Source organism: Macaca mulatta, chromosome 8, assembly GCF_049350105.2.
Source record: "Macaca mulatta isolate MMU2019108-1 chromosome 8, T2T-MMU8v2.0, whole genome shotgun sequence".
In the NCBI taxonomy this organism is placed as follows: domain Eukaryota; kingdom Metazoa; phylum Chordata; class Mammalia; order Primates; family Cercopithecidae; genus Macaca; species Macaca mulatta.
The window spans coordinates 29,146,239-29,170,060 of record NC_133413.1 but is presented as its reverse complement, the minus strand read 5'-3'; the positions used below and the strand labels follow the sequence as shown (position 1 = coordinate 29,170,060).

The following is a 23,822-nucleotide window of genomic DNA, read 5'->3' as shown; positions in this document are numbered from 1 at the left end:
TCTGCTTCCCAGCCACAAAGGAGAGTGGTTTCCTAAAGCCACTCCAGGCTTACGATCTGTTGTTGAATGAATAAATGAACTTTGAGACTTGTGAAGAAAGAATTTGGAAGGCTGGGATATTTAAATATTACATTTTTAAAAACAGAGTTAGCTAAATGAAAGGGTAAACACATTTTGAAATTAACACTGAGCAATTAAGGCACAAAAAACCCCAACATTTTAGCATGATCAAGGTGGTAGTGAATGGAAAAATGTTTTATTAGGATAAAGGAAGCTCAGCTAGCACATCGAGGTCGCCCCAAACTCCTGAATCCAGCTTGCTTAGCCCACTCCCTGTGTCCCAGATGGCCCTTCTCTCAGGCATAGAAGATCATTTACATAGTCACCATCGACAAAAGTGTCCAATCACTCAGATGTGCCACAATCTGGGTGTTTCTAACATTTGTAGCAACTGAACATCTTGGGAACGTCTGGGAGAACTAGTAACCATCACTCAAGGGAGACGCTGCTCTCCCCAGCAAGGTAGCTCCCCAATCTTCTGTGCTGAGTCCCATCTCAGCTGCTCTCCAGGGGCACCCAGGTCTCCCCAATATGCCTGAACTGCCATCACTCAGTGAGGCCGTGCCTACCTGGAGTGCCCTCTAGTGCCTGACTGGTCCTTCCAGCTCAAGACTGCAATTTTGAGTAGCTAACAACAGGTGGACAGCGGTGGAGTCTATAATCAGATACAGGCCTATGACTGATACCCCGGTAAGGACAGCAGAAAATAAGGAAGCAACCAAATCAAATCCAGTTGGTTTCTTTTTTTCTTCTAAACATCAATAGAAATTAACTACAAACCAAGATACCTTTTGATGCAAAGCAAGCTGTCTGTTGTTTCTCTAATCTTTATTTATTATCAGTTACTTAATTAATCTGGGGTTAAACATTCACTCTGTGTTGTTGTTGTTGTTGTTGTTGTTTTAGGGCTCTGCTGGGGGTGGACAATAGTCCTAGGTATCTCAGGTCAAGGGGGAGAAGTTATTTGGTTCCTCAAACTGGGCAGGTACTGATTTCTAGCATAGAGGCCCTGAATTTCAAACTTTCATTTAGAGGCATTATTTAGATCAAACATTTGGCATTTATAAAGCACCTCCAATAAATGAATAAAATTAACTAGGCATCATTCCCGCTATATGAGATTCTGGAAAAGGCAAAATTATGGCAACGATAAAATGATCAATGGTTGCCAGGGTTAGAGGGAAGGAGGGATGGACAGGTGGAGTATGGAGAAATTTCAGGGCAGTGAAACTACTCTGTGCAATACTATAATGGTGGCTATAGGTCATTATTCATTTAGCCAACCCATAGAACATACAATACCAAGAGTGAACCCTAATGTAAACTACAGGTTTTAGGTAATAATGATGTGTCAATGTAGGCTCATCAATTGTAACAAATGCACCACTTTGGTGGGGAACTCTGATGGAGAATGTCGATAGTAGGGGAGGCTGTGCATGTGTGGGGAAGAGGGTATATAGGAACTCTGTACCTTCTGCTCAATTTTGATGTGAACCTGTAACTTCTCTAAAGAATAAAGCCTATTCAAAATAAATAAATGAAAGAAGGGTAAAGAGAAAAAAGTAAGTAAAATAAAATAAATAATTATTGAATACTTTGGTCCCTGCCATTGCTCTAATTACTTTAAATACATTAACTCATTTATTATTCATAACAACCTTGCAGGTTTGTTATGTTACTATTGTATAGTATGCAATACTATACAATACTATACTATAGTATACTATGCAATACTATACAATAGTAACATAACATACATATTATATAGTAGCATATATGTTATATAGTAGCATATATGTGTTACATAGCAACACATATGTTATATAGTAACATAACATTGTTCTATGTTATATAGTATAACAAATGTTATATGATAACATAACATGTTTTATAGTAACACAATGTTACTATAATGTTACTATTATCATTCCTATTTCACAGATGAAGGAATCCAGGCAGAAAGAGGGTAATCAACTTGCCCAGAATAACTCAGGAAACACAGGACTCCATGGAGGATTCATTTCACTAATCTCGTATCCAGGCATACATCATACCTCTTTTATAAGCTGAAATAATACAATTTTTTTTTTCCTGGAGATGCTGTATATCTATAGGCAGGTGGCATAATCAATGATGTTAATAGGACATGGGATTATTGCCCATGATTTGTAGGTAGCCCCACACTCTGGGACAATTTTAGGCAAGAGCCACAGCCGTAGAAAATTCTGCCTAATGGCCTGATTTTCTGAAATGTGTCCAATTCTCTCTGGGTGAGAAATAGTTCTAACTTGACTTTAAAATGGCTCATCATAACAAATAACTGCATTCAACTTTAAAAATTATTAGACCTGCAAATCTTCTATTCGGTTTACAAAATAGGTGTTTTCCATATTCTCTCCCTAATATCATATACCCCACATTTCAATGGTCAACCAGTAAGAATAGGAACATCTCTCCGACTCTGTTCCTCACACTCAGGAGATGTGAAACAATACGTCTCTTGCACAAAACAAGCATGGCTTTTAGAATCATCCTGCACTGGTTCTAGCAGATATCAGCAGTCACACTCTTGACAATACTACCTACAGGTGTCATGTCGGATGCCTCGCCCTGTCCTCCAAAACATCAGTGCAGTGCCTGGAGCTTAGGCCACCACCAGTAATAGTCTGGGGATGATTGGAGGATATAATAAAGTAAGATAGAATGTTAATGGGTCTTTGTGATGCTGTTTTACAACTAAGTGATGACTGCTTGACAGGTGACAAGTGATAGATGTCTCAAAGTGACACTAGCATCCTGTCTCAAAGTGACACTAGATCCATAAATAAAAAGGTAAAGATAAGCTTTTTCGACTTTTCTAATTTTATAGGGGAAGATGAGACTGTATAGGAGGATGTAATGCAGGTCACAGGAGCCAAGAAGTCTGAGAAGGGATAAAAGGCATAGATAATAAAATAAACTTTGCAGACTGTCCCTGGTCTGCCAGCACTGAGCTCCCAAGATTATTATTAATGGCAGCGAGCTAGGATGCCTTCTAAGCAGCTGCAGGGATGGCAGGCCTCCTCTGTGCAGAAGACTCAAATGCTCCCTTGCTTCTTGAGACAAAGTCACCAAATGTGAAGCCCTCGAAGCTGCCCTTGACCTATTCTGTCACTAATGCCAACAGCCTCAGATGCTGAAATCAAAGTGGGACTCTCCCTTTGCCACCCCACTGCCCCCACCAGAGGACCCCAGAGCATTCTCTTTGACTGAGACTAACAACGGAGCCAGAACTCCCCAGTGACCCCCGTTCTGTAGAAGTGGCAGCAGAGTTCTACTCTCTATTAACCATGAGGTCACAGATAAGGCTCCGGAAATGCAGTTCTAGAAAACAGGAAGTAATCCTTGGCCAGTGATTTCCCTGGCAGTCATCCTGAAAGTCCTTCCATCAACCCATATGACTAATGGTATTCAAGTCACCTAGGGGGCTGGTCGAAAATGCCTATGACAAGGTCCCACCCAGGCCTGCCAAATCAAATCTCCCAAGGGTAGGGCCAGGATGCCTCCAGTTTATTAAGCTCCCAGGTGATTATGATTTGCAAGCAGATGTTAAAACCACTGCTCTAAGACAGAGAAGGGGTAGAGAGAAGGGAAGGAGAAGGTGAAAAGGTGGGGGATGGTGAAACTCAATGGCGCTGCCCTGGTCAAGACAGGGCTAGAGCACAGGTCAGTCACATCACCCTCCTCAGTCCCGAATGGCAATGACCCCCTGGCAGCCAAGAATAAGGCCTAATTTTTTAGACTGTCATTCTAATTGTGCCATTCTAACAATATCATTCTAATGATAACATTGGACTGCCATTGTCCGGATGGTGTCTTCCACCATCAGCCCCAACTTACCCCTCCAAACTCACGATTTGCCAGTCTATGCTTTTCCTTCCACTGATCCCTGGAGTGTATCTCCCCTGACCCTTGTTCTCTGCTGATTGAAATCTTTCTCCTCCTTTCAGGAGCAATTCAGATACCCTCTTGCTGGTGCTCTCAGGCGGGATGGATGGCTCCCACATGGAAGTTGGTGCCATCCTCGTTCTGCCTTGTATTGTGATTAATTGTATACACATCTGTCACCTCCCCAACATGGAAGCGTGAGGGCCTCTCTGGATGATGTACTAATTTCACACATATTGATTAACTGCCTACTGGAGATGGGGATACAGCAATGGACAACACAGATAGACATCTCTAGGCTCAAATGTCCTCCAAATCCTAGTCTGGTGCTCAAGAAACATTTGCTGAATCGCTTGAACAGCAGGAGAGGTGGTTGACAGATGGAAGAAGCCAGCAGCCTGCAGGCAAGAGCAGTGGTAGCAACGGAAGCCAGGAGAGTGAGACTAGGGAGGGGGCTGGTCCCCCTACCCCTACCATCCCGAGGACCCAACACCCAGCCCCTCAGAGCCTCACCTGCTGCTGGTCACCACCTCTCCCCTTCCTGGCTCCCACACACTCAGTCCTGCTTCCCATCTTGGACATGGGGAAAGGCCGGGCCGGCCCAGAGCTCAGCACAGTGCCCTCCCAGCAGAGACCTCAAGGCCACATACCTGAGCTCCAGGCAGCCCAGCTGCAGGGCCATGCCCTCGCTGACCTTGCTGGCGTAGCGCTGCATATAGTCGTTCCGGAGCTGGTGGGGAGAAAGGTCAAGCATTAGACTTGCACCCTCACCCCCGACTTCCCAGGACAGAGGCCTCAGAAGAGGAAGGGCCTCATTCTGCCTCCCTGAGCGACAGCCACCCACCCGACTACAAACAAGCATGGAGCAGGGATGGAGAGCACACGGGGAAGAGGTGCCTGTGCCTCCACAGGCCGAGGCTGTGAGGTTTTTGAGATGCTTTTACAGGCATTCTCTCCCTGCTCCATAGGCAAGAAGTTCAGATTTCCCTCCCCTGCCCACCATTTTGGATAGAAGGAAACTGAGATTTTGCAAGGAGTCAGTAATTTATCCAAAGGCCTGTTGGTAAGTAGTGATAAATGTCATTAACAGGCCAAGAAAAATCTAGCTCAGTCTCTGGCAAACCAGGAGGGAGATCTTGGAGGGACCTAGGACCAGACAGAAAACAACAACGGCCACTCATGTTGATGCTGTGCTTTGTTCTGCACCTGGTGCTGGGCTTCGCTCTGCATATGCATTCTGTCCGGGAAGTCTGGGATGCTCAAAACAGCTCCTGAGAGCCGGTTATTAAGTTTTCAGAAGTTTTGTGAGCAAGTAGGTATCCTACTGGTAGCTTCAAACAGGCCAAGTATGTGGGTGGTATTTACACCATAGAAACTGGCAAGTGCCATAAAAATGAATGAAATAACGGCATTTGCAGCAACCTGGATGGAGTTGGAGACCATTATTCTAAGTGAAGTAACTTCAGAATGGAAAACCAACATTGTATGTTCTCACTCATAAGTGGGAGCTAACCATGATGATGCAAAGGCATAAGAATGATACAACGGACTTTGGGGACTCAGGGGAAAGGGTGAGAGAGGAGTGAGGGATAAAAGACTACACACTGGGTACAATGTACACTGCTTGGGTGATGGGTGCACCAACATCTCAGAAATCACCACTAAAGAAATTGTTCATGTAACCAACACCACCCGTTCCCTCCAAAAACCCATTGAAATAAGTAAGTAAATAAATAAACAAATAAATAGGCAAGTGCTACACATAACGGAATTTTTCTTTGGAGAGTCAATTTAGCAGCCAATGATATCATCTGGTTCCTACAACAACCCTATAAAGTAGGTGTTATTATTATGATCCCCATAATAATTTTATAGCAGAGGAAACAGCTTCATGCAAGTAAATGAGGTCCCCCAGGGCTATCAGATTAGTGAATGGCAGAGCTGGATTAGTGGACAACAGACTGCAGAGCTGTGTAGTAAGCACTGCAGGATTCACCTTGGACCTGCTCTTGCTGCTTCACTAGTCAGGTCTCCTGGGCCACCAGAAAAGTCCAAGAGGAGTTGGGAGCACACGGGGCAGTTTAGCCAGTGCTTAAATACTGAGAGAGAAGCGGGGTTGGAGCCGCTGACCATAGACCAAGGACCTTCTTTAAGAGAAGCTTCCTAGCCTGGGCCCTCCATAATCTGGGCTTTGTCTTTCCATCTCCCTAAGACAGAATGGTTCATGCTTGGCATTTAAGGTGCAATGGGAGCCTCAGGGCAAGAAGATAAAGTACTTTTTACCTGTTGGTAAAAATAAAGCAGCGTGGTCCTGTCCTCCTTCAGGCTCTCCATGAAGTCTTCCGGCAAGTAGCGGATTTGAAGGTCATACCTGCAACAGGACATTCAGGCTCTGGTTGACACAGAGAAGCTGGTGTCTGAAGAAAGGAGTAAGACCCCAAGGGCAGAAGCAAGTCCATCCCCCAGTGCAAAAGGAAGGGCTGCCTGTGGGTCTCGTGGCCACTCATTCAGGGCTGGTTTTGCTCTTTCCCTCCTCCGTGGTTGGGCAGGGGACCATAAACGGGGAGGTGACTGGCAGGTGGTCAGAGCTAGCCCTGACTCTCCACCTTTCTCCTTCATGGCAGCTGTTTCTCTTAGGTTCATAGGCTAGCCCTGGACCTGGGCTTTCCATCTGCCCCACCCTTCTGTCTCTCTTCTACCCTAGCACTGTCAGCATCCTGTTTAGGGTTATCTTTAGGTGTCTGCTCTGGGATGGGGATAGTCTATGAAGCCCAGGTTAGGTCTTGGAAAATACACGCATTTGATACTGGAGGAAGACTAAGCCTAGAATGCCACTCAGGTTTTGCTAGAAGTTTCTGAGGCAGGGGAGTGCTCTAAGGGAGGAACTCCCAGGGCCTCCCCACCCTAAATTCCTCTCCTCCCCACTTTCGAGCCCAGGAGTCCACTCCTACCTCCACTCGGCTTCCACGTGCAGACACTCATACTTGTCCTGCACCTCACCCACCGTCATCTGCGGGTGCAGCCAGTGGATCTCATCAGACTTCATGTGCTTCAACCTCAGCCCATAGCACTCAGCCAGCTGGATGTTGGGCCCAATCCGTCCGCTCAGCAGGATGGAGGTGATAATCTCCTGCAGAAGAGAAGAGAGAGGCTCGACTCAGGGGTGCCCTCCTTTGGGCTCCCACAATTCTCACACAGACCTGAAAAGCGTGATTCTCTAGGGTGGGATTCTGTCTTCATGTTCAATTTGTCTCTCATTCTCTAGCACTTAGGGGAAGATTTGTACACAATGGGCTCTAGCTGATAAATTGACAAATGGGTGAAATGAGGCAGAGATAGATGAACTGAGAGAGCAGAAGTGAAGGAGAAAATGCAGAGAGGCAACGAATACCAGAAATTTGCTTCTGCACCTCATTACAATCTAACCAATTAATAATTACCAATTAGTAATTACCAAAATTACCAATTACCAATTAATAATAGCATCCACCATGTGAACAGCATCTTCTGAGTGGCTTGCAATTCAGCCAGCATCACTGAGTTCCTATACCAGGCACTGCTAGGCCCTTTGTAGACATGATTTCATTGAATCCACACAACACAGGGCAGCAGGTGTTACCATCCCCGTGTGGCTGATGGAGAAACTAATATAGGTCCCACAATCCACGGAATTAAACTAGGATTTGGAATCCTGGGTCACTAGAATCTGAGGATTTCTTCTAGGCCAAGCTGATTCATGGAGTGGTGAGGCTGGACAAGATAAGGACAAGATTCACTTGGAAGGATTAAGTGCCACAATCCCCACATGAGCAGGGACACAAGAAATGAGTGCTGGCAAGAAACCGGTGCCCTCTTGTTCCTGCTTTCTTGTTAACCAGAGGTTAATAGACTGCCTGTCTCCCAGCCTGATGCCACAGCTTCCTGGCCTAGAGCCAGATATGGATTAACAGGTGGGCCAACTGGGCAGCTGCCTGGAAGTCCATCTGTAAGGCTCTGCCTAGTTCTGAAATCACTTTGGTGCCATTTTTTTTTTTCTTGAGATGGAGTCTCGCTCTGTCACCCAGGCTGGAGTGCAGTGATGCGATCTCGGCTCACTGCAACCTCCGCCTCCCAGGTTCAAGCCATTCTCCTGCCTCATCCTCCTGAGTAGCTGGGACTACAGGTATGCACCACCACGCCTGGATAATTTTTTTTTTTTTTTGAGACGGAGTCTTGCTCTGTTGCCCAGGCTGGAGTGCAGTGGCCGGATCTCAGCTCACTGCAAGCTCCACCTCCCGGGTTCACGCCATTCTCCTGCCTCAGCCTCCCGAGTAGCTGGGACTACAGGCACCCGCCACCTCGCCCGGCTAGTTTTTTGTATTTTTTAGTAGAGACGGGGTTTCACTGTGTTAGCCAGGATGGTCTCCATCTCCTGACCTCGTGATCCACCCATCTCAGCCTCCCAAAGTGCTGGAATTACAGGCTTGAGCCACCGCGCCCGGCCCTTGAGCCACCGCGCCTGGCCGATAATTTTTGTATTTTTAGTAGAGATGAGGTTTTATCATGTTGGTCAGGCTGGTCTCAAACTTCTGACCTCAAGTGATCTGCCCACCTCGGCCTCCCAAAGTGCTGGGATTCCAGGCATGAGCCACCGCGCCTGGACTTTGGTGCCATTTTAACTCAAGTTTCTTACGTAGTTCCACATATTGTTGGTGAATTGAACTCACTCCTGACAGAGCTGAGAGTCCTATGGGATATAAATTTAAAAACCTGAAGTACTGACCTATCTCTGTTGGATATGTCTGCAATGTGCATGCCACCAAGCCTACATCAGCCTAAAGACTGAATAATGCATAATAGGTTGCTGTCAGACCAAAAAGAGGAGGAACACTTGATTAGATTTTACATTTTCTTAACATGCCTCCCAAGACGGTTTCTAATTTGGTAAATCAACTATAATCAGTTCCTTAATTGGAATGAAAAGGAGGCATATTATATTTCTCAGAAGGAAATAAATTTATTTCTCTCTCCACTAGGAAAATGTCATGCTAATATTTAGATAATCCTGGTTTGAAGGAATGTCCAGTTATTTGCTTGCCTGGGCACCCATGTGTCTCGGGCCAGCTGCCTCTTGCTAGCCCTTCTGGACTCCAGGGAGTTGTGAAACTAGAAGACCCTCAGCCTGAAAAATCCCTTCCCCTTTAGGAAAGAAAATGCCCGTCACAGAGGGTGATGACTGCTCTGTGAGATAGATGGGGAAACGGAGGCACAGAATGCACTTGTGAACAGTTGTAACTAACCAGTGCAGGAATCAGAATTGAGGCCCTGGAGGGGATGAAGACTGGGATCAGTGGCACTCCTACAGTGAGAGGGACATCTGGTTGGGGGAGGAGTGCCAGCCTGTGAAGTCAACCATTTTGTCATCCTCTCTACCCATTTCTCCTGTCCCTGACCTTCTGCCCTGCTCTGTCCACTGTCATCCTGAATAATGCATTACTAAGAGCCCCCACGTCACTCCCAAGTCCCTCCTGGAGCCCCCACCTCTGGTGCTTTTGAACTTATAGTCCTCTCCTGCTCCAGCTGAAACCTACTTGGCTAATATCTAATTTCCTCAGGGCTAGAACCCCTGTGCTGTTGATGATCAAAAATCTCAAATATATACAAAGTAAACAGAAGAGTATAATAAACCCCCACGTACGCATCACCCAGCCTCAACAATTACCAACCTTCTGCCTTCTTGCTTCATCGATATCACCACTCACTCCCCAACTGTGACTCAATTATTACTTGTTTACAGTTCTTATTTAAATGTAAAATTTATATATATTAAAATGCATAAATTGTAGCTATAAAATTTTGACACATGAATACAACTGTGTAACCCACATACCAATTAAGGCATAGAACTTTCCAGATCCCCAGAAAACTCCCCCATATCCCTTCGCAGTCCACCCTCATGGCCCACTCCCTCCCACCTCTCCAGGCAACCTTACCCTAGCCCCACCACTTTCAATTGGTTTCGCCTGTTCTAGAACATCATATACATGAAATCATTTAGCATACAATTTTTTTGTGTCTTTTTCCACTCAGCATAATGTCTGAGATCCATCATGTTGTTGCATATATCAGAAATTCTTTCCTATTTATTGATTGGTAATATTCTGCTCTGTAAATGAATCACAATATGTTGATTCAGTCCTCTGCTTCTGGACACCTGGACTATTTCTAATTTTTGGCTATTGTGAATTAAACTACTATGAACATTAATGTACAAGTATTTTTGTGAATACACATTGTCATTTCCTGTGGATAAATGCTGAGAAGAGGAATTACTGGATCAAAGATAGATGTATGTCTGACTTGATAAGCAGCTGTCAGGATTATTCCATTTTATATTTCTCCTGTGTCATGAGACTTCTGTTACACCACATCTTCACTAACATTTGGTGTTGTCAGTCTTTTTAATATTAGCCATCTCAGTGGGTGCGTGGTGTCTCATTGTGCTTTTAATTTGCATCTCTCTGATAACTAATGATACTGAACATATTTTCATGTGTTTATAGGCCATTCATATACCTTCCTTTGGAAAGTGGTTGTTTGAATCTTTTCTCCATTTTTTCTGTTGTGTTTTCATTTGTAGGAGAGTTGTAGGAGACTTTTATACATTCTAGATAGAAGTATTTTGTATGATGTATTTTATGAATATTTTTTCCAGGTCTGTAGTGTGCTTATTCTGCATTGCCTAATCTATGTCTTCTGACAGCATCTAACTTGTCAAAATTTTCTTTCATGGTTAGTGCTTTCTGTATCCTAAGAAATCTTTGCCTGCCTCCAGGCCATGAAGATATTCTATGTTTTCTTTTATAAGCTTCATAGTTTTAATTTTTAGTTTTGTGATCTATCGTGAATTTTTGTATATGGTATTCATTTTCAAAAATATAGATCTATGGTTGTTCAGCACTGGTTGTTGACTTTCCTTTCCCAAATGAATTGCTTTTGTCAAAAATCATTTGGCCATCTAGGTTTATTTCTGAACTCTCATTTCTTTTCTATTGATCTTTGTCTATACTGTACCAATATCAACCACACTGTCTGCATTACTGTAGCTTTACATGAGATCTTGAAGTCAAATAGGGTTAAATCTTCTGCTGTTCTCCATCCCCCAGATTATTGGGCTAGGTCTTTGCATGTCTACATAAATGTTAGAATCAGCTGGCCACTTTCTTTTTAAAAAGTCTGCTGCATTATGAGTGGGACTGTGTTAAATCTATAGCTTAATGGGAGAGAATTGGCATTTCTTTTAATGTTGAAATTTTTATAGAGTTTGGGTCATGCTATGTTGACCAGGCTGGACTTGAACTCTTGCACCTCAAGTGATCCTCCCACCTTGGCTTCGCAAAGTGTTGGGATTATAGGCATGAGCCACTGCACCTGGCCAGAATTGGCATCTTAACAGCATTGATGCCCGTAATACATGAACATGGTATATCTCCCTATTTATTTAGGTCTTCTTTATTTTCTTTTAGTAATGTTTTATTGTTTTCAACACATATATATTGTGCAGGTCTTTTGTTAAATTCATTTCTAAGTAGTTTGTAAATTTCAAATTTATAAATTTTAGAAATTTGCTTCTATAAATTATTTTTTAAAATTAATGTTTTATTTTGGGGCTTACTGTCTCCATGATTTTCTGCTAATCTTCTTGCTGCTCTGCCAATCCCAAATTGTATCCTCTGACCCTTTAAGCTAGTAAGGCTGCAGATTTTTGTCCCTGGAGCCCTCTTCCAGACTGGAAAGCTCTCTCAGGCAAAAAGCAATAAACTTGCAGATCTCATTCATCACAGTTTAGCTCTCAAGAGTAGGTTTCCTTTTAGTTTATGCTTGCTATGGGCACTCACCAATGCCTGCAGAGAGTTCACTTTTATATTTCGTCCAGATTTCCTCATTGTTATCTGGAGAAAGATGAGTTTAGCCAAGCTATCCCATCATTTTTGAAATCTTTGTGCTATTTTATTAACAAATCTGTGTTCTCTGCAAATGGGAGAGGGTTGGGGATCAGAGAGCTCCTTTTAAGTCATGGATAACTGAAATGCAGACTAGCAATAGCCAGGAGCACAAGCCCTGGTGCCAGGCTGCAGCAGTGCCCCATCTACCCACCACCATCACCCAGCTGGATATGCTTGGATATATATTAAAGTTCTCTGGATTTGGTTTTCTCATCTAGAATATGGACAAAATAATAGTACCAATTTGGAATGCTTTTGTGAGGATTAAATTAGATAAAACTCTATAGAACGGTGCTTGGGCCAAGGTAAATACTCAAAAAACAAACAAACAAACAAAAAATAGCCCCCCAAACGACAAAATATTAGCCTTATTTTGACACAGCAATCTCCTACACAGGCTGGTGCTCTGTAAACCAGACTGGGAAAACAAAGCAAAATTCATCCTATTTTTCTCTCTCTCTACCTTTCTATCCTCTTTTTCCTTCCTTTGGAGGTGGTGGCAGGATTGGGGGTCAAAGGCCAAGAGAGATGATTGGAGTGATTAGGAGATTGTAAGCAAACAGGGGGAGTAAGCAAAGAACCAAACAGGGGGAGGGAGCAAAGAAGTAACCAAACAGGGGGAGTGAGCAAAGAAGTAAATGTATTGAGGATAATGGGAGACTCTTAAGGAGATGGGGAGCCTAGAGAGTCTAGCCAACCTATCTCATCACTTTTGAAATCTTTGGAGGTGAGGGATTGGAATTGGAAGTACTGGTGTGACTCATGGTTTTATAGATAGAAAGAGATACACACACACACACACACAGAGAGAGAGAGAGAGAGAAAGAGAGAGAGAGAGAGAGAGAGAGACTGAGCTTCATTTATAGAAAGGACTTAGAAGCAGTGACAGCCCATAGTGATTGCACACCCAGCACCAAGTTGCAGTTTTCAAATATCCTTCTCCTTTTAAAGAATCCAAAGCTCCTTGTAGAAATGGCTGATTCCAGGGCCAGGGGCAAAAGGACAAGATGAGAATGTTATTTTGTGTCATATGAAAACAAAGTGTTTAGGGAAAATTGGGGACTCATAACAACAAATCAGGATTAGCCTGAAGGAACTCACATGGGGCACATCTAGGATAACTTAAGTATTAAAATATATGATAGGAATGAGTTACATCCTGCCAAAAAAAAATAGAATCTAAGACAGATAAATAATTGGGGAAGAAGAAAATACTCTTCCATGTGTAGAATGCCAAGTAATAAATGTAGAAGAAGGATGGAAATAGAAAGTCACCATTTGGCCACAAACTTAGTGTTGGTTGATTCAGGCAGGATTCATCAATGGGTGATGAAGCTGGAGGGTGGAGGTTTGATGATGAATAGGACATTGACATGGTCTCAGTGCTTTCAGTCACAGAATGTACTAATCAAATGCACACACACATAAAAAACCTGGCAGACACAAACAACCAGATCATCACGGTTTACATCCCGAGTGGTGGAACAGGTAAGCACAGTGGGCTTCCTGCCTCGATGCACCAAGAAGAGAGCAGCAAGGTTGCTTAGATCTTCCTGCCATGAGTCTGTGGCCTGATCTCGTCATGAGACCAGAGACCCAGGATGAGGAGCCTCCTCGGGGACCTATAGAACAAAAGGACTGTACTCTTTTGGATTGAGAAACTCTCCCAGATTGGAGGAGACTAAAGGGATATGACAGCTGAGTGCAATGTGCGCTCCTGGATCAGACAGGAAAAACAGACACTGCTGGGACAGTTGGTAAAATCTGGATGGCATCTATGGTGTGGATGGTAGTGTTATAGCAATGCTGACTTCCTGATTTAGATGCATGCAGCATATCTTCTGTAGGAGCATGTCCCTGTTTGGGGAGATAAACCCTGGAGCATTCTGGTGATGGGGCAGCACTGCTCCAAGTTGCTCTCAAATAGTTCAGAAAAAAGAATAACAATAATGGGCATATTTGTGTATGTGTATGCATGTATGTCTGCTTATGAAGAGATACAGCTGGTAATACAGAAAATGATAAATTTAAACCATTGAGGATTCTGGGAGAAAGCAATATGGGAGTCCTTAGCCCTGTTTTTTTCCAACTTCTTAAAAAGTTTGAAATAATTTCAAATTGAAAAGAGAGAAGAGACTCTGGTGAGGGAGATTCCCAGCCACATGAGAAGTAAAGGCACCATATCAAGGGGTTGAATAAGACTTGTATCAGGCCAGACATGGCCTTGCATCTTCTCTCCCACCCATAGTTTCTAAGAGGTGTCAGACTGAATCCAGCTAATGGTTCTAGTGATGAAATTCTCCAGGACACTGCTTGCACAATTTTTTTTTCAGATTTCCTTCTAAGAAGCAACCAATTTCTGTTGTAGACATGGTGGAGAAAAGTTTAAATCGAGGTCCTTGGGGTTGAAATTCATTAAGAGACTCTTTACCCAATGTATCCTCATAGGAAGACAGATTTCAGCTTCAGGTAAGGAAGACCTTGGGAGCTTTCTAAGCATGAAACGCACTATTTGGGAGGTGCCTGGTGCTGGGCAGATTCTTATCAGTGGTGCATTCTTTCCTGGGGCGGGGGGGAACCCGAAGTTCTTGGGAGAGAGGGAGCTTTATCAGATGGCACTTGCACCTGCCACCAATGTCACCACTGCTGGTTACTGATGGTGTATCATAAAGAATCTGATGAGTCTTTGTCCTTGGTTCTGCAGAGGAGGTGTTTAAACCCTTGGAATTCCCTAAGAGTTAGGATGGCCTTTGTATTTCACTGTAGGTTCCTCAGACCACACCTGGATCTACACTAATGAGGTGATTCATGGTGCGTCCCTGCTAGCCTCAGGATGGGGACTGCAGTGCTGGAAAGACCAACTGGGTAATTAGAGAGTTGAAGCTCTGAGCCACATGGTTTAGCCTGACCTCCAGGGAGGGAAGGGGAGCTGGATATTGAGTTCAATGATGTGGCCAATGATTCAATCAACCAACCAATCAATCAACCATGCCTGTAAAATAAAGCCTAATAAATTCCCAGATACCAAAGCTCAGGTGAGCTTCCTGGTTGGTGATGAACATCTTGTTGGTTTGTCTGGAGGGCAAAGCCTTCTGAGGATATGAAACCTTCCTGGTGGGGGTCCCTCAGACCTGTCCTCTCTGTTTCTTCATTTGGCTGGCTCTAATTTATATGATAAAACTGTAAGGATAGCACTTTCCTGCATTCTGTGAGTTCTTTTAGGAAACCGTTGAAACTGCTGGGATAGTGGAAACCCCCAAATTTGTAGCCAGTTGATCAGAAGTGTGAATGGCCTGGGAATCCTGGAGCTTCCAACTGGGGTGTGAGGGGAGGGGGTCTTGTGGAGGATGCACCCTCAGCCTGTGAAGTCTGAGCTAACTCCAGAAGTGCATTGTGGCAGGACTGCATTGCAAAGTGTGCCAATCCTTTAGGCACACAGAGGCGAGGGGAAACAAGGTGTTTGACCATGAGTGACACAGAAAGAGCTCTAACTTTGGAGTCATACAAATGAGGGTGAGAACCCAACTTTGACATGTACTTCCAACAGGATGACAAGCTCCCTGAGCCACAGTCCCCTCCCTGCAGCCCTCCAGCCTCATCATGCCAAGCTGCAGAATGGCTTCTTCATTTAAACCATCAGCAACTGTCTATGACACACTCACTACGCAAAACAGAGCTAGGGGCTCTCGTGCACACACATAGACCCTTGCCCCAAGGAGCTTCTTACATTTTGTAGGTAGGAGGAAAGGTATGGTGTAAATGCAGTGGGGGTGGCCAGATTGGGGTAACAGAAGGGTCAGTGCTGAGATTTGAAATGTTCTCACCTGCACTGGCTCTTGCACAAGCACTGCCTTCCTCAGCCTGAATCCTCTTCTCTATTATTCTAATATGTACACAGCTTCTCAGCAAACAGTGGGGGCAGCAAGATCAGCACTCTACCCAGAGCTCCTCAACTGCTACCACTGAGTCAATGCTTTCTCTATTAATAGATCACTTTAAAAAAATGACAGTATACAATGATTACTTACTAGATTGCCATATATGCCATGATTTTTAAAAACTGTCTTAATTTTATCAGTTGCTATTTAGGTAAGCCCAGGACTCTTTTTGCTACAGGAAGACCTTTGCTTCTTCCCACAGGAGGGCTTCCAGGCTCTCTGACTGCCCATGGCTCACAGCCTGGTTATTAAGAGTCTTTGAATGCTTTCTGGCAAACATTAAAATGTCTATAGCTTTTCCTCCTGCTTGGCTAACACTGATTTAGTTGCTTTATCAAATAGTGTAAAGACTTCAAACTACCTTTGTCTCTCTCCCTATTCTCTGGCCTTTCTTCCTGTAGGTCAGAAACAAAGAAGCAACGAGACCGGATGTCTTGTCTCTGCACTCTGGATAATCTACTTCCAAAAAGGGAAAGATGGTTGAAGGAATTAATTACTCAACTCACTTTCCTTCTCTTTTGTCAGTGCTCATCCATTTATAACTTTCTTCAGTGATCTCTATTGTCTCACTATTTTCTCAGGCTCACCTATTTCTAATAAAATACCTCGCCTTTTTGGCTTTTTTCTTAATAAGCTTATTAAACATGTTTGATGTCAGTGGCTGGGTTTTTGGAAACAATATGACAGCTGGGTCCCTTACTGTCCTCCACCAGGATTGCTCTCACTCAAAGAGTGGCCCTTGCCTAAGGTCACACCCTTCCTGGGGGCCGTCCATATCCAGTGACTGGTCAACTCAAGGTCATAATACCTATGTCCTTTCATCCTGATTTGGGATAGCTCTTCTGGGCTCCAGGGCTCCATGTGGAATGGGCTGAGGCCTTTGCTCTGGCTGCATCCCAGCCCAACTTTTCCCTCTGCCCTGTCCTGCTTTCTTCCTGCCTACTAGCTATGTGACTTGGGAGCTCCCATCAACATGCTTCCTTCATGCAAGCCTCCCACCCAGGTCTGCTTCCCAGGAACCCGACCTGGGACAGTGGCCTGCAAACTGCTTCCCAGGCTTAATTCAATTCACCCTCCTTACTCTTTCCAAAGTATTCTTTTTTGTTTGTTTGTTTGTTTGTTTTAGTAAGATGACTATACTTAACATTTTAATAAATAAACTACACTTAAGCTTTTGTTGAAAAATGTCTTAGGCCAGGAGTGGTGGCTCACCCTTGTAATTCCAGCCCTTTGGGAGGCTGAGGCAGGAGGATCACCTGAGGTCAGGAGTTCGAGACTGGCCTGGCCAACATGGTGAAAACCTGCCTCTACTAAAAATACAAAAATTAGCCTGGCATGGTGGTGCATGCCTATAATTCCAGCCACTTAGGAGGCTGAGGAAGGAGAACCACTTGAACCCAGGAGGTGGACGTTGCAGTGAGCCAAGATCGCACCACTGCACTTCAGCCTGGGCCACAAGAGCAAAACTCTGTATTAAAAATAAAAACAAGTCTTGCTTAAATTTTATTTAAGAAGGTGTCACTCTGAGGTTGAGGACAAAATCAATGCAGGTGATTCTGGTGGAAAGTCCCTCATTGGTTCCTCATTTTCTGTACAATCAGATAAGACCCAAATTAATGAACACGAGGCATAAACCTCCCTTTGGGGTTTTTTTCCCACACGTTCTTTCCAGTCCCATCCCCTCTGAACCCACAGTGTGCTCCGTGCCTGGTCTCCAAAGTTGCTCTCTTTCTTCCCCCAACACAGCATGCTCTTGCTTTCCTCTGTGCCGAACACATTCAATTCTTCCTGCCTGGGGGACCCCTGGCTTCCCTCTCCCCCTTGTCCTCTCCTCCTGGTGAACTCCCAGTTATCCTTTCAGGCCCAGTGAGCACTATGATGGCCCCTGGGAAGCCTTCCCTGACTCCCCATGATAAGGTTTTTGTTTCTTCCCCTGGATTCCAAAAACTTTACACGCCTATCTAGTAAGATACCATTATGGGTTGAACTGTGGCTCCCCAAAAAAGATATGTTGAAGTCTTAACCTCTAGTGCCTTAGCACGGGACTTTATAGGGTCTTTACAGACTCATCAAGTTAAAATGAGGTCATTTGAGTGGGCTGTAATCTAAAATGACTGGTGTCCTTATAAAAAGGGGGAAGTGTGAATGCAGACAGAGACGTGCACACAGGGAGATGATGTAAGATTTGAGTGATGCAGCTGCAGGCCAAGGAGTGTCAAAGACCACTGGCGAATCCCCAGCCAGGGAGGGGCAAGGACGGGTTCCCCTATGGGCTTCAGAGGGAGCACGGTCCTGCTAACACCTTGATCTTGAATTTCTAGCCTCCAGAACTGTGAGACAATACCTTTCTGTGGTTTCACATCACGCTGTTTGTGGTGCTTTGTTGCAGCAGCCCTAGGAGACCAATACAGACATGGACCAATTAGAGCTAAAACAACTCTCCATGTCTGACCTTGGGGTAGACAGACACAGACAGCTGTTTTACTTTTAACTGGTATATGGTTATGAGAATTTTAATAAATTTTACTACCTATCTGGACAGCGATTCCCCAATGATATCCCCTGTGGGGGCCCAGGCTTTTGGCTTCCTAAAGGTTCACTGAAAAATCACTGAAATGAGGCAGATTGATTAAAAGGAGAAAAGGCATACAAATTTACTCAATATGCATACACAGGTCCCTTCAGAATGAAGACCCAAAAACAGAGGAGAAACTGTCCATTTTTATGCTTAGGTTTAGCAAACAATGGATAGTCATGTAGAAATATGATCGGAGGAGAAGGGTCTGATCTAATGTTAACAGGCTGAGTGGGGAAACCCAGACAGGCCTGTCTGTCTAGATTCTTCTTGGCCTCTCTGAGCAGTGTTCCTTCCTGCTGGGTGCAGGGCAGGCCCTCTCTGGAATCAAGGTCTTATGACCTATAGTCAAACAATGTAGGTCAGATAATTTCTTTATGGCCTGTTTCTACACGGAATATTTTTAGGTTTTATGGCTGGCTTTCTGTTAGGGAAAAGAGGTTCTGGTTTCTGTGACCCACCTCGGGAAGACAATCCTAGTCAATCCTAGTTTCTATGGCGCCTCGGGGCAGAGTGGGGCTGAGAGACAGGGGGCAGGAGAAAGTAACAGAAAAGCTTTTGCTGCTGAGGCCTTCATTTGGGGGTATTGTTTTCTGAGCCCCAACAGTTCTCTCTCCTCAAAGAGATTATAGGAAAGATTTAAATGGATTTCCAGTTATTTTTAGAGGACAGACTAATATATGTTGGAATGTGATGCTATACTGAGACTGGCTTCAAGGTCAGAACAACTGACTGCCTTTATGTGGGTTACAGACACATAAGAGCCTAGCACAATGGTAGGTGCAGAGCAGGTGCTCAAAAAATGGTAGCTAGCACTGTGATGGGCAAAGGGGGAAGGATGAACACGGCTCAAGGGTCAAGTCAACCTGAGGAGATGATTAACCCAAGAAGTCTAGAATTAAGACATGAAGATGGGAGCCGGAAATGGAGTCTGGGGTCCTTGGGCCAGAGGCACCTCCCTTGACTGGGTGGGAACTGACGCCTGGGAAGACCCACCTCCTGGGAGCAACTGTACAGTAGTGGCTCTAAAGGCTTCCAAAGGCTGAGCCCTGTAGAGGGGTACAGGCAGTTGAAGGAAGAAATCCCTGAAGAAAGGGATCTGAGGCCCTTTGTGAGCTGGAACCAGCACCAGCAGCCGGTGGGTGAAGTGCAATCAAGGAGCCTCATAGGACGATCAGGTCATGACCACGCCCGATCCGGCCATGCCAGTGACCCGGGGTGAACAATGCAAAGAAAAACAACTTCCTTCTGCTTGGAGCAAGAGAATCATGAAGGATTTTATGTTCCCAGGGCAAGAGCTAGATAGCAGGCTCTTCCCTTGCACCTTCTGCTATGTGTGAAGACGGGAAGTAGAGCTCTGAGAAGGTAGAAAAAAGGCTGAAAAGGTAACAAATGGCCTTTTCTTTAATCAACTTGAGCAGAATATAAGTGTCTCTGAAAAATAAAAATGTTCTGTTAAAAATGAGACCATTCGGTCAAAAATTCTGATTTACCCATAAACTGTAGAAAGGGCTCTTGACGCCACGCTGAGATTGAGGAGGGATGAAAAACAATAAAGATCAGTTGGGAGAATACCAGGTGGCTTTCGTAGATTTTTTTCCCCCTCAAAGCCCCCTACTAAAATATCTTTTAAAGCAGTTACTATACAGTTCTTTCGGGTGACCTGCAGTGTTTGCCTCAGAGCAGGAGGGGCAGGTGTCACTCCAACATGACAGGTAAAGTTTTATTTTTCGCGTGGGGTCTGGGTTCAGAGCATTCGTTGTACCGTAATGCTTCCTAATTCACATCAGTGAATTTCAGCAGGGTCCCACTGGCACTTGGGGCAGGAGGATTCTTTGTTGTATGGGACCGTTCACCCACGGCAAGAGCCCACCCACCAAATCCCAAGCCCCAGCCCCAATCATTGTGAGAATCATGACAATGTGCCAACTATAATGGGCCCTACACATTTCCCAATGCTGACTTCCAGGAGGTGTGGAACGGTTCCCAGGGAGAAGTGCTGACTCACATATTCAGTGAGCCTCTATTTTCTTCTGCACATACCCCCTAATGACATAATAAAAGCTTTTAAAGGGACAAAGGGTCCACTCATTGCTATACATCTGGGTACACTGGTCTGTGTGTGCCTGAATGGGGGTACCAGCAACAGATACTATGATCTGAACTGATGGTCATAATGGGTCGAATGGTGGCCCCCAAAAGATATGTCCAGGTCCTAACCCCAGAATCTGTGAATGTGATCTCATCTGGAAAAAAATGGGGGGCATTTGCAAAGCCTAGAGCCACCAAAAGCCTAGAGCCACCAAAAGCAGGGAGAGGCAGGGAGAGATCCTCCCCTAGAGCCTTCAGGAGAACTGAGTCCCTGCTGACACCTTGATTTGGGGACTTCTGGCCTCCAGAACTGTGAGAGAATCATTTCTATTGTAAGCCACCAGGTTTGTGATACAAAGGCAGCCATAGAAAACCGATACACTGGTTATATACATTCTGAGTTCGCAACACATGTAAGGGATCATTCTAAAAACAGTGATTAAAGAACAAAATAATACAAGTGAGCATAACTTAACACCCTGAAAGCATTCATTTTGAGATGATAAAAGTCTCTAACAAGGACATTCAGCAATGCAACTACCAGATTAAAAATAGAAACGAAAGCCCAGGCACCTGACTACCAATTTGTGGATGCAATGAATGTGAGCGTGGAGATCCACAGAGGCCCAGAACCTGTGTGTCTGCCTTGTGCTGGCCTCTGTAGGTGTCTGTGTGGGGGTGGGCCGGACTGCAGAGCACACACAGGAAACAGGGAGGGGGTGCAGAAGCAGGAGGTCCTTGTGAATATACCTTTTTAAATATCGTGGCACTGGGTTGTGGTTTCCTGGTTGAACTCTTTCCTCTTTTTCAGGGACTGTTTTCATGCATGGGAGACTAGCCTTGTGTGCTTCCATTTATTCTCTCTAGGGTAGTCTTTGTTTCAAAAATGGCAACTTAGCAGGACAAGTAACCTCCTCCTCCCTACCTCTTGCACTGAGACCTTGGGCCCTACTCTAGCAGCATCTGAAGGAGGGTGACAGATATTGTTCCAGATACAGAGAACCTGAGCCAATGGACTGTGGGCCAGAGACTGCTCTTCCAGGCACAGGGAACTGCCGGCCTATGTCCCGGTCATCTTGAGCTGCTCTAACAAATCACCCTGACTGGGTGCCTTAAACAACAAGCATTTATGTCTAAATAGCTCTGGAGCTGGGAGTCTAAGATCTAGGTACAGCAGACTTGGTTCCTGGTGCGAGCTTCCTCATTTACAGAGGAAAGCCCTCTCCTTGTGTCCTCACGTGGCTGAGAGACAGACAGACACACACACACACACACACACACACACACACACACACAGAGAGAGAGAGAGAGAGAGAGAGGAACCTAGCCTCTTCCTCTCTTTTAAGGACACTAATCCCATTATAGGGCCCCCACTCTCATGACCTCACCTAAGCCCAATTACCTTCCAATACCCCTACCTTCAAATACCATTACATTGGGGGTTAGGGCATCAACATATGGATTTGGGGGTGAGGGGACATAAACATCCAGTCCATAACACCCTGTGCACCCTGTGTCTGGTTGAGTAACAATTGATTAAACTCAAAGCTAACTGGGATAAGTGTGTGATGGGTGCAGGGAGCGAAGGGCAAAGCCAATGGGTTCTGACATCTGCAGTCTGCCTCTGGGGATTTCTGGAAAGGAATGTATGATCACTGAATGCACGCAGGTGGTGGTGAGGACAGGCACGTGTAGACTAGGCTGCATTTGGAACTGGACAGCTCTCCTCATGCAATGCCCAAGGACACCCCTGCAACCTGGAGTCCCTGCTGCGGGCAGGAGGGATGCATCCAGACTGGGTGGGAAGGGCACAGGATAGCTGCAGCCTCTGCCCTTCCTGGGGATGTGAATGTGAATTCTGAGTGGGGTGATACTTCAGGACAAAACAAGGATGAATCTTGAACCCAGGTTTCCAGCTTGGTAGAAACTGGCTGAGGGAGAAGGTTTTGGATGTAGGACCCCATCGGCACCTCTGAACAACACCATACCCCAGATGAATATCTCTTCTTCTGCTTAATGCCTTCCTGGGTGAGAAAAGATGGTCTCGTGACAGGAAGAGATGAGCACATGAAGAGAGTGGGTCAACTAGAGGAAGCTGGAGGGAGAAAACACCACGAGCCAGCTGGTCAGTGTGCCAGGCAGGGAGAGGAGAGAGCAGAGCCATGTCATTATCATGTCATTATCACCCATATCATGATACATTTGAGACTGGCAGGGGCACTGAAGATAGTCATCCCTGGACAATGTAAGAAAACTGGGGCTGAGACAAATCAGGACATATGACTTGAGAAGAAGAGAGAGCAGAGGGAAAGGAAGGAGAGACAGAGAGAGAGAGGAGGAGGAAGAGACATAGGAGGAAGAGGAGAGAGAAGGAGAAGGAAAAAGAGGACGAGGACAAGAAGAAGAAAAGGAAGAAAGAAAGAAGGGAGAAAGAAGAAAAAAGAAAGAGAGAAGAAAGAAGAACAAAGAAGAAAGAAGAAAAAGAGAAGGAGGAGGAGCAGCGGCAGCAGCAGCAGTGAGAGCCAGAGAGCCGCCCTGTGTGGGCACGTCTGGGTGCCGCTCTGCCAGTTCTTTTCAGAGTGTCATCTTACCCCTTTTCCCAGACAAGCAAATTAGCACGTTAGAGAAAAATATAATGATATGAGCCTCTGTTTGCTCCAGAAATTCAGAGTTCCTAAACAAACACAATTTCCTATAAATATCAAACAAAAAGGAAATAGAAAATCCAGAAGAGCAAAATCAATTTCTCATTGTTCTCTGCAACACCTGCCTAATTTCTTTTAGGTCCTAGGCACAGGGGCCAGCGCTTATTCACAAAGCTTTTTATAACATGGAGAAATCACCATGAAGCTACTACATCTGCAGGGAAAAAAAAAAAAAAAAGTAGAGAATAAAGACCAAAACATGAAATCAGCAAATATGCATGGAGTAACTATGTTTTGGAAATGTGTTGCCATGTGGATTGTGTCAGGGCGATTTGCGACTGCTTCCATTTGATCAGACACTGCTATGTGGGGGTGTCAGGATCTCAGGAGCGTTCTTGGGGAAGGACATGTGCTTGGCAAATTTGAAAGGGCTGGCAGCATTCTGAGTACTGGGAAAATGAGGAGAGGAAGATACAAGGATGGAAGTAGAAAAATCCATCAAAGGATAAAGCCAAGCTAGGAAAGGAGACCGCAAAAAGAAGTCAGGAAGCAGAGAGAAGGGCTGCTCCAGGAGAGTCCCAGACAAGGAAGTTGGGCTTGG

At 44.9% G+C, this 23,822-nt stretch overlaps 1 protein-coding gene across 10 annotated transcripts in view; it reads right to left on the bottom strand.

Annotated features, from left to right (window-relative positions):
- Window positions 1–23,822, bottom strand: part of PTK2B (protein tyrosine kinase 2 beta) — a 135,691-nt gene that overhangs the window by 33,980 nt on the left and 77,889 nt on the right. For all 10 annotated transcript variants that reach the window (XM_077943286.1, XM_077943292.1, XM_077943288.1 and 7 more), the window contains 3 exons: window positions 6,939–7,117; window positions 6,271–6,358; window positions 4,638–4,717 (listed from right to left, as the gene is read on the bottom strand). In XM_077943286.1, coding sequence (XP_077799412.1) covers window positions 4,638–4,717; window positions 6,271–6,358; window positions 6,939–7,117 — 347 coding nt within the window. The remainder of the gene's footprint in view (window positions 1–4,637; window positions 4,718–6,270; window positions 6,359–6,938; window positions 7,118–23,822) is intronic.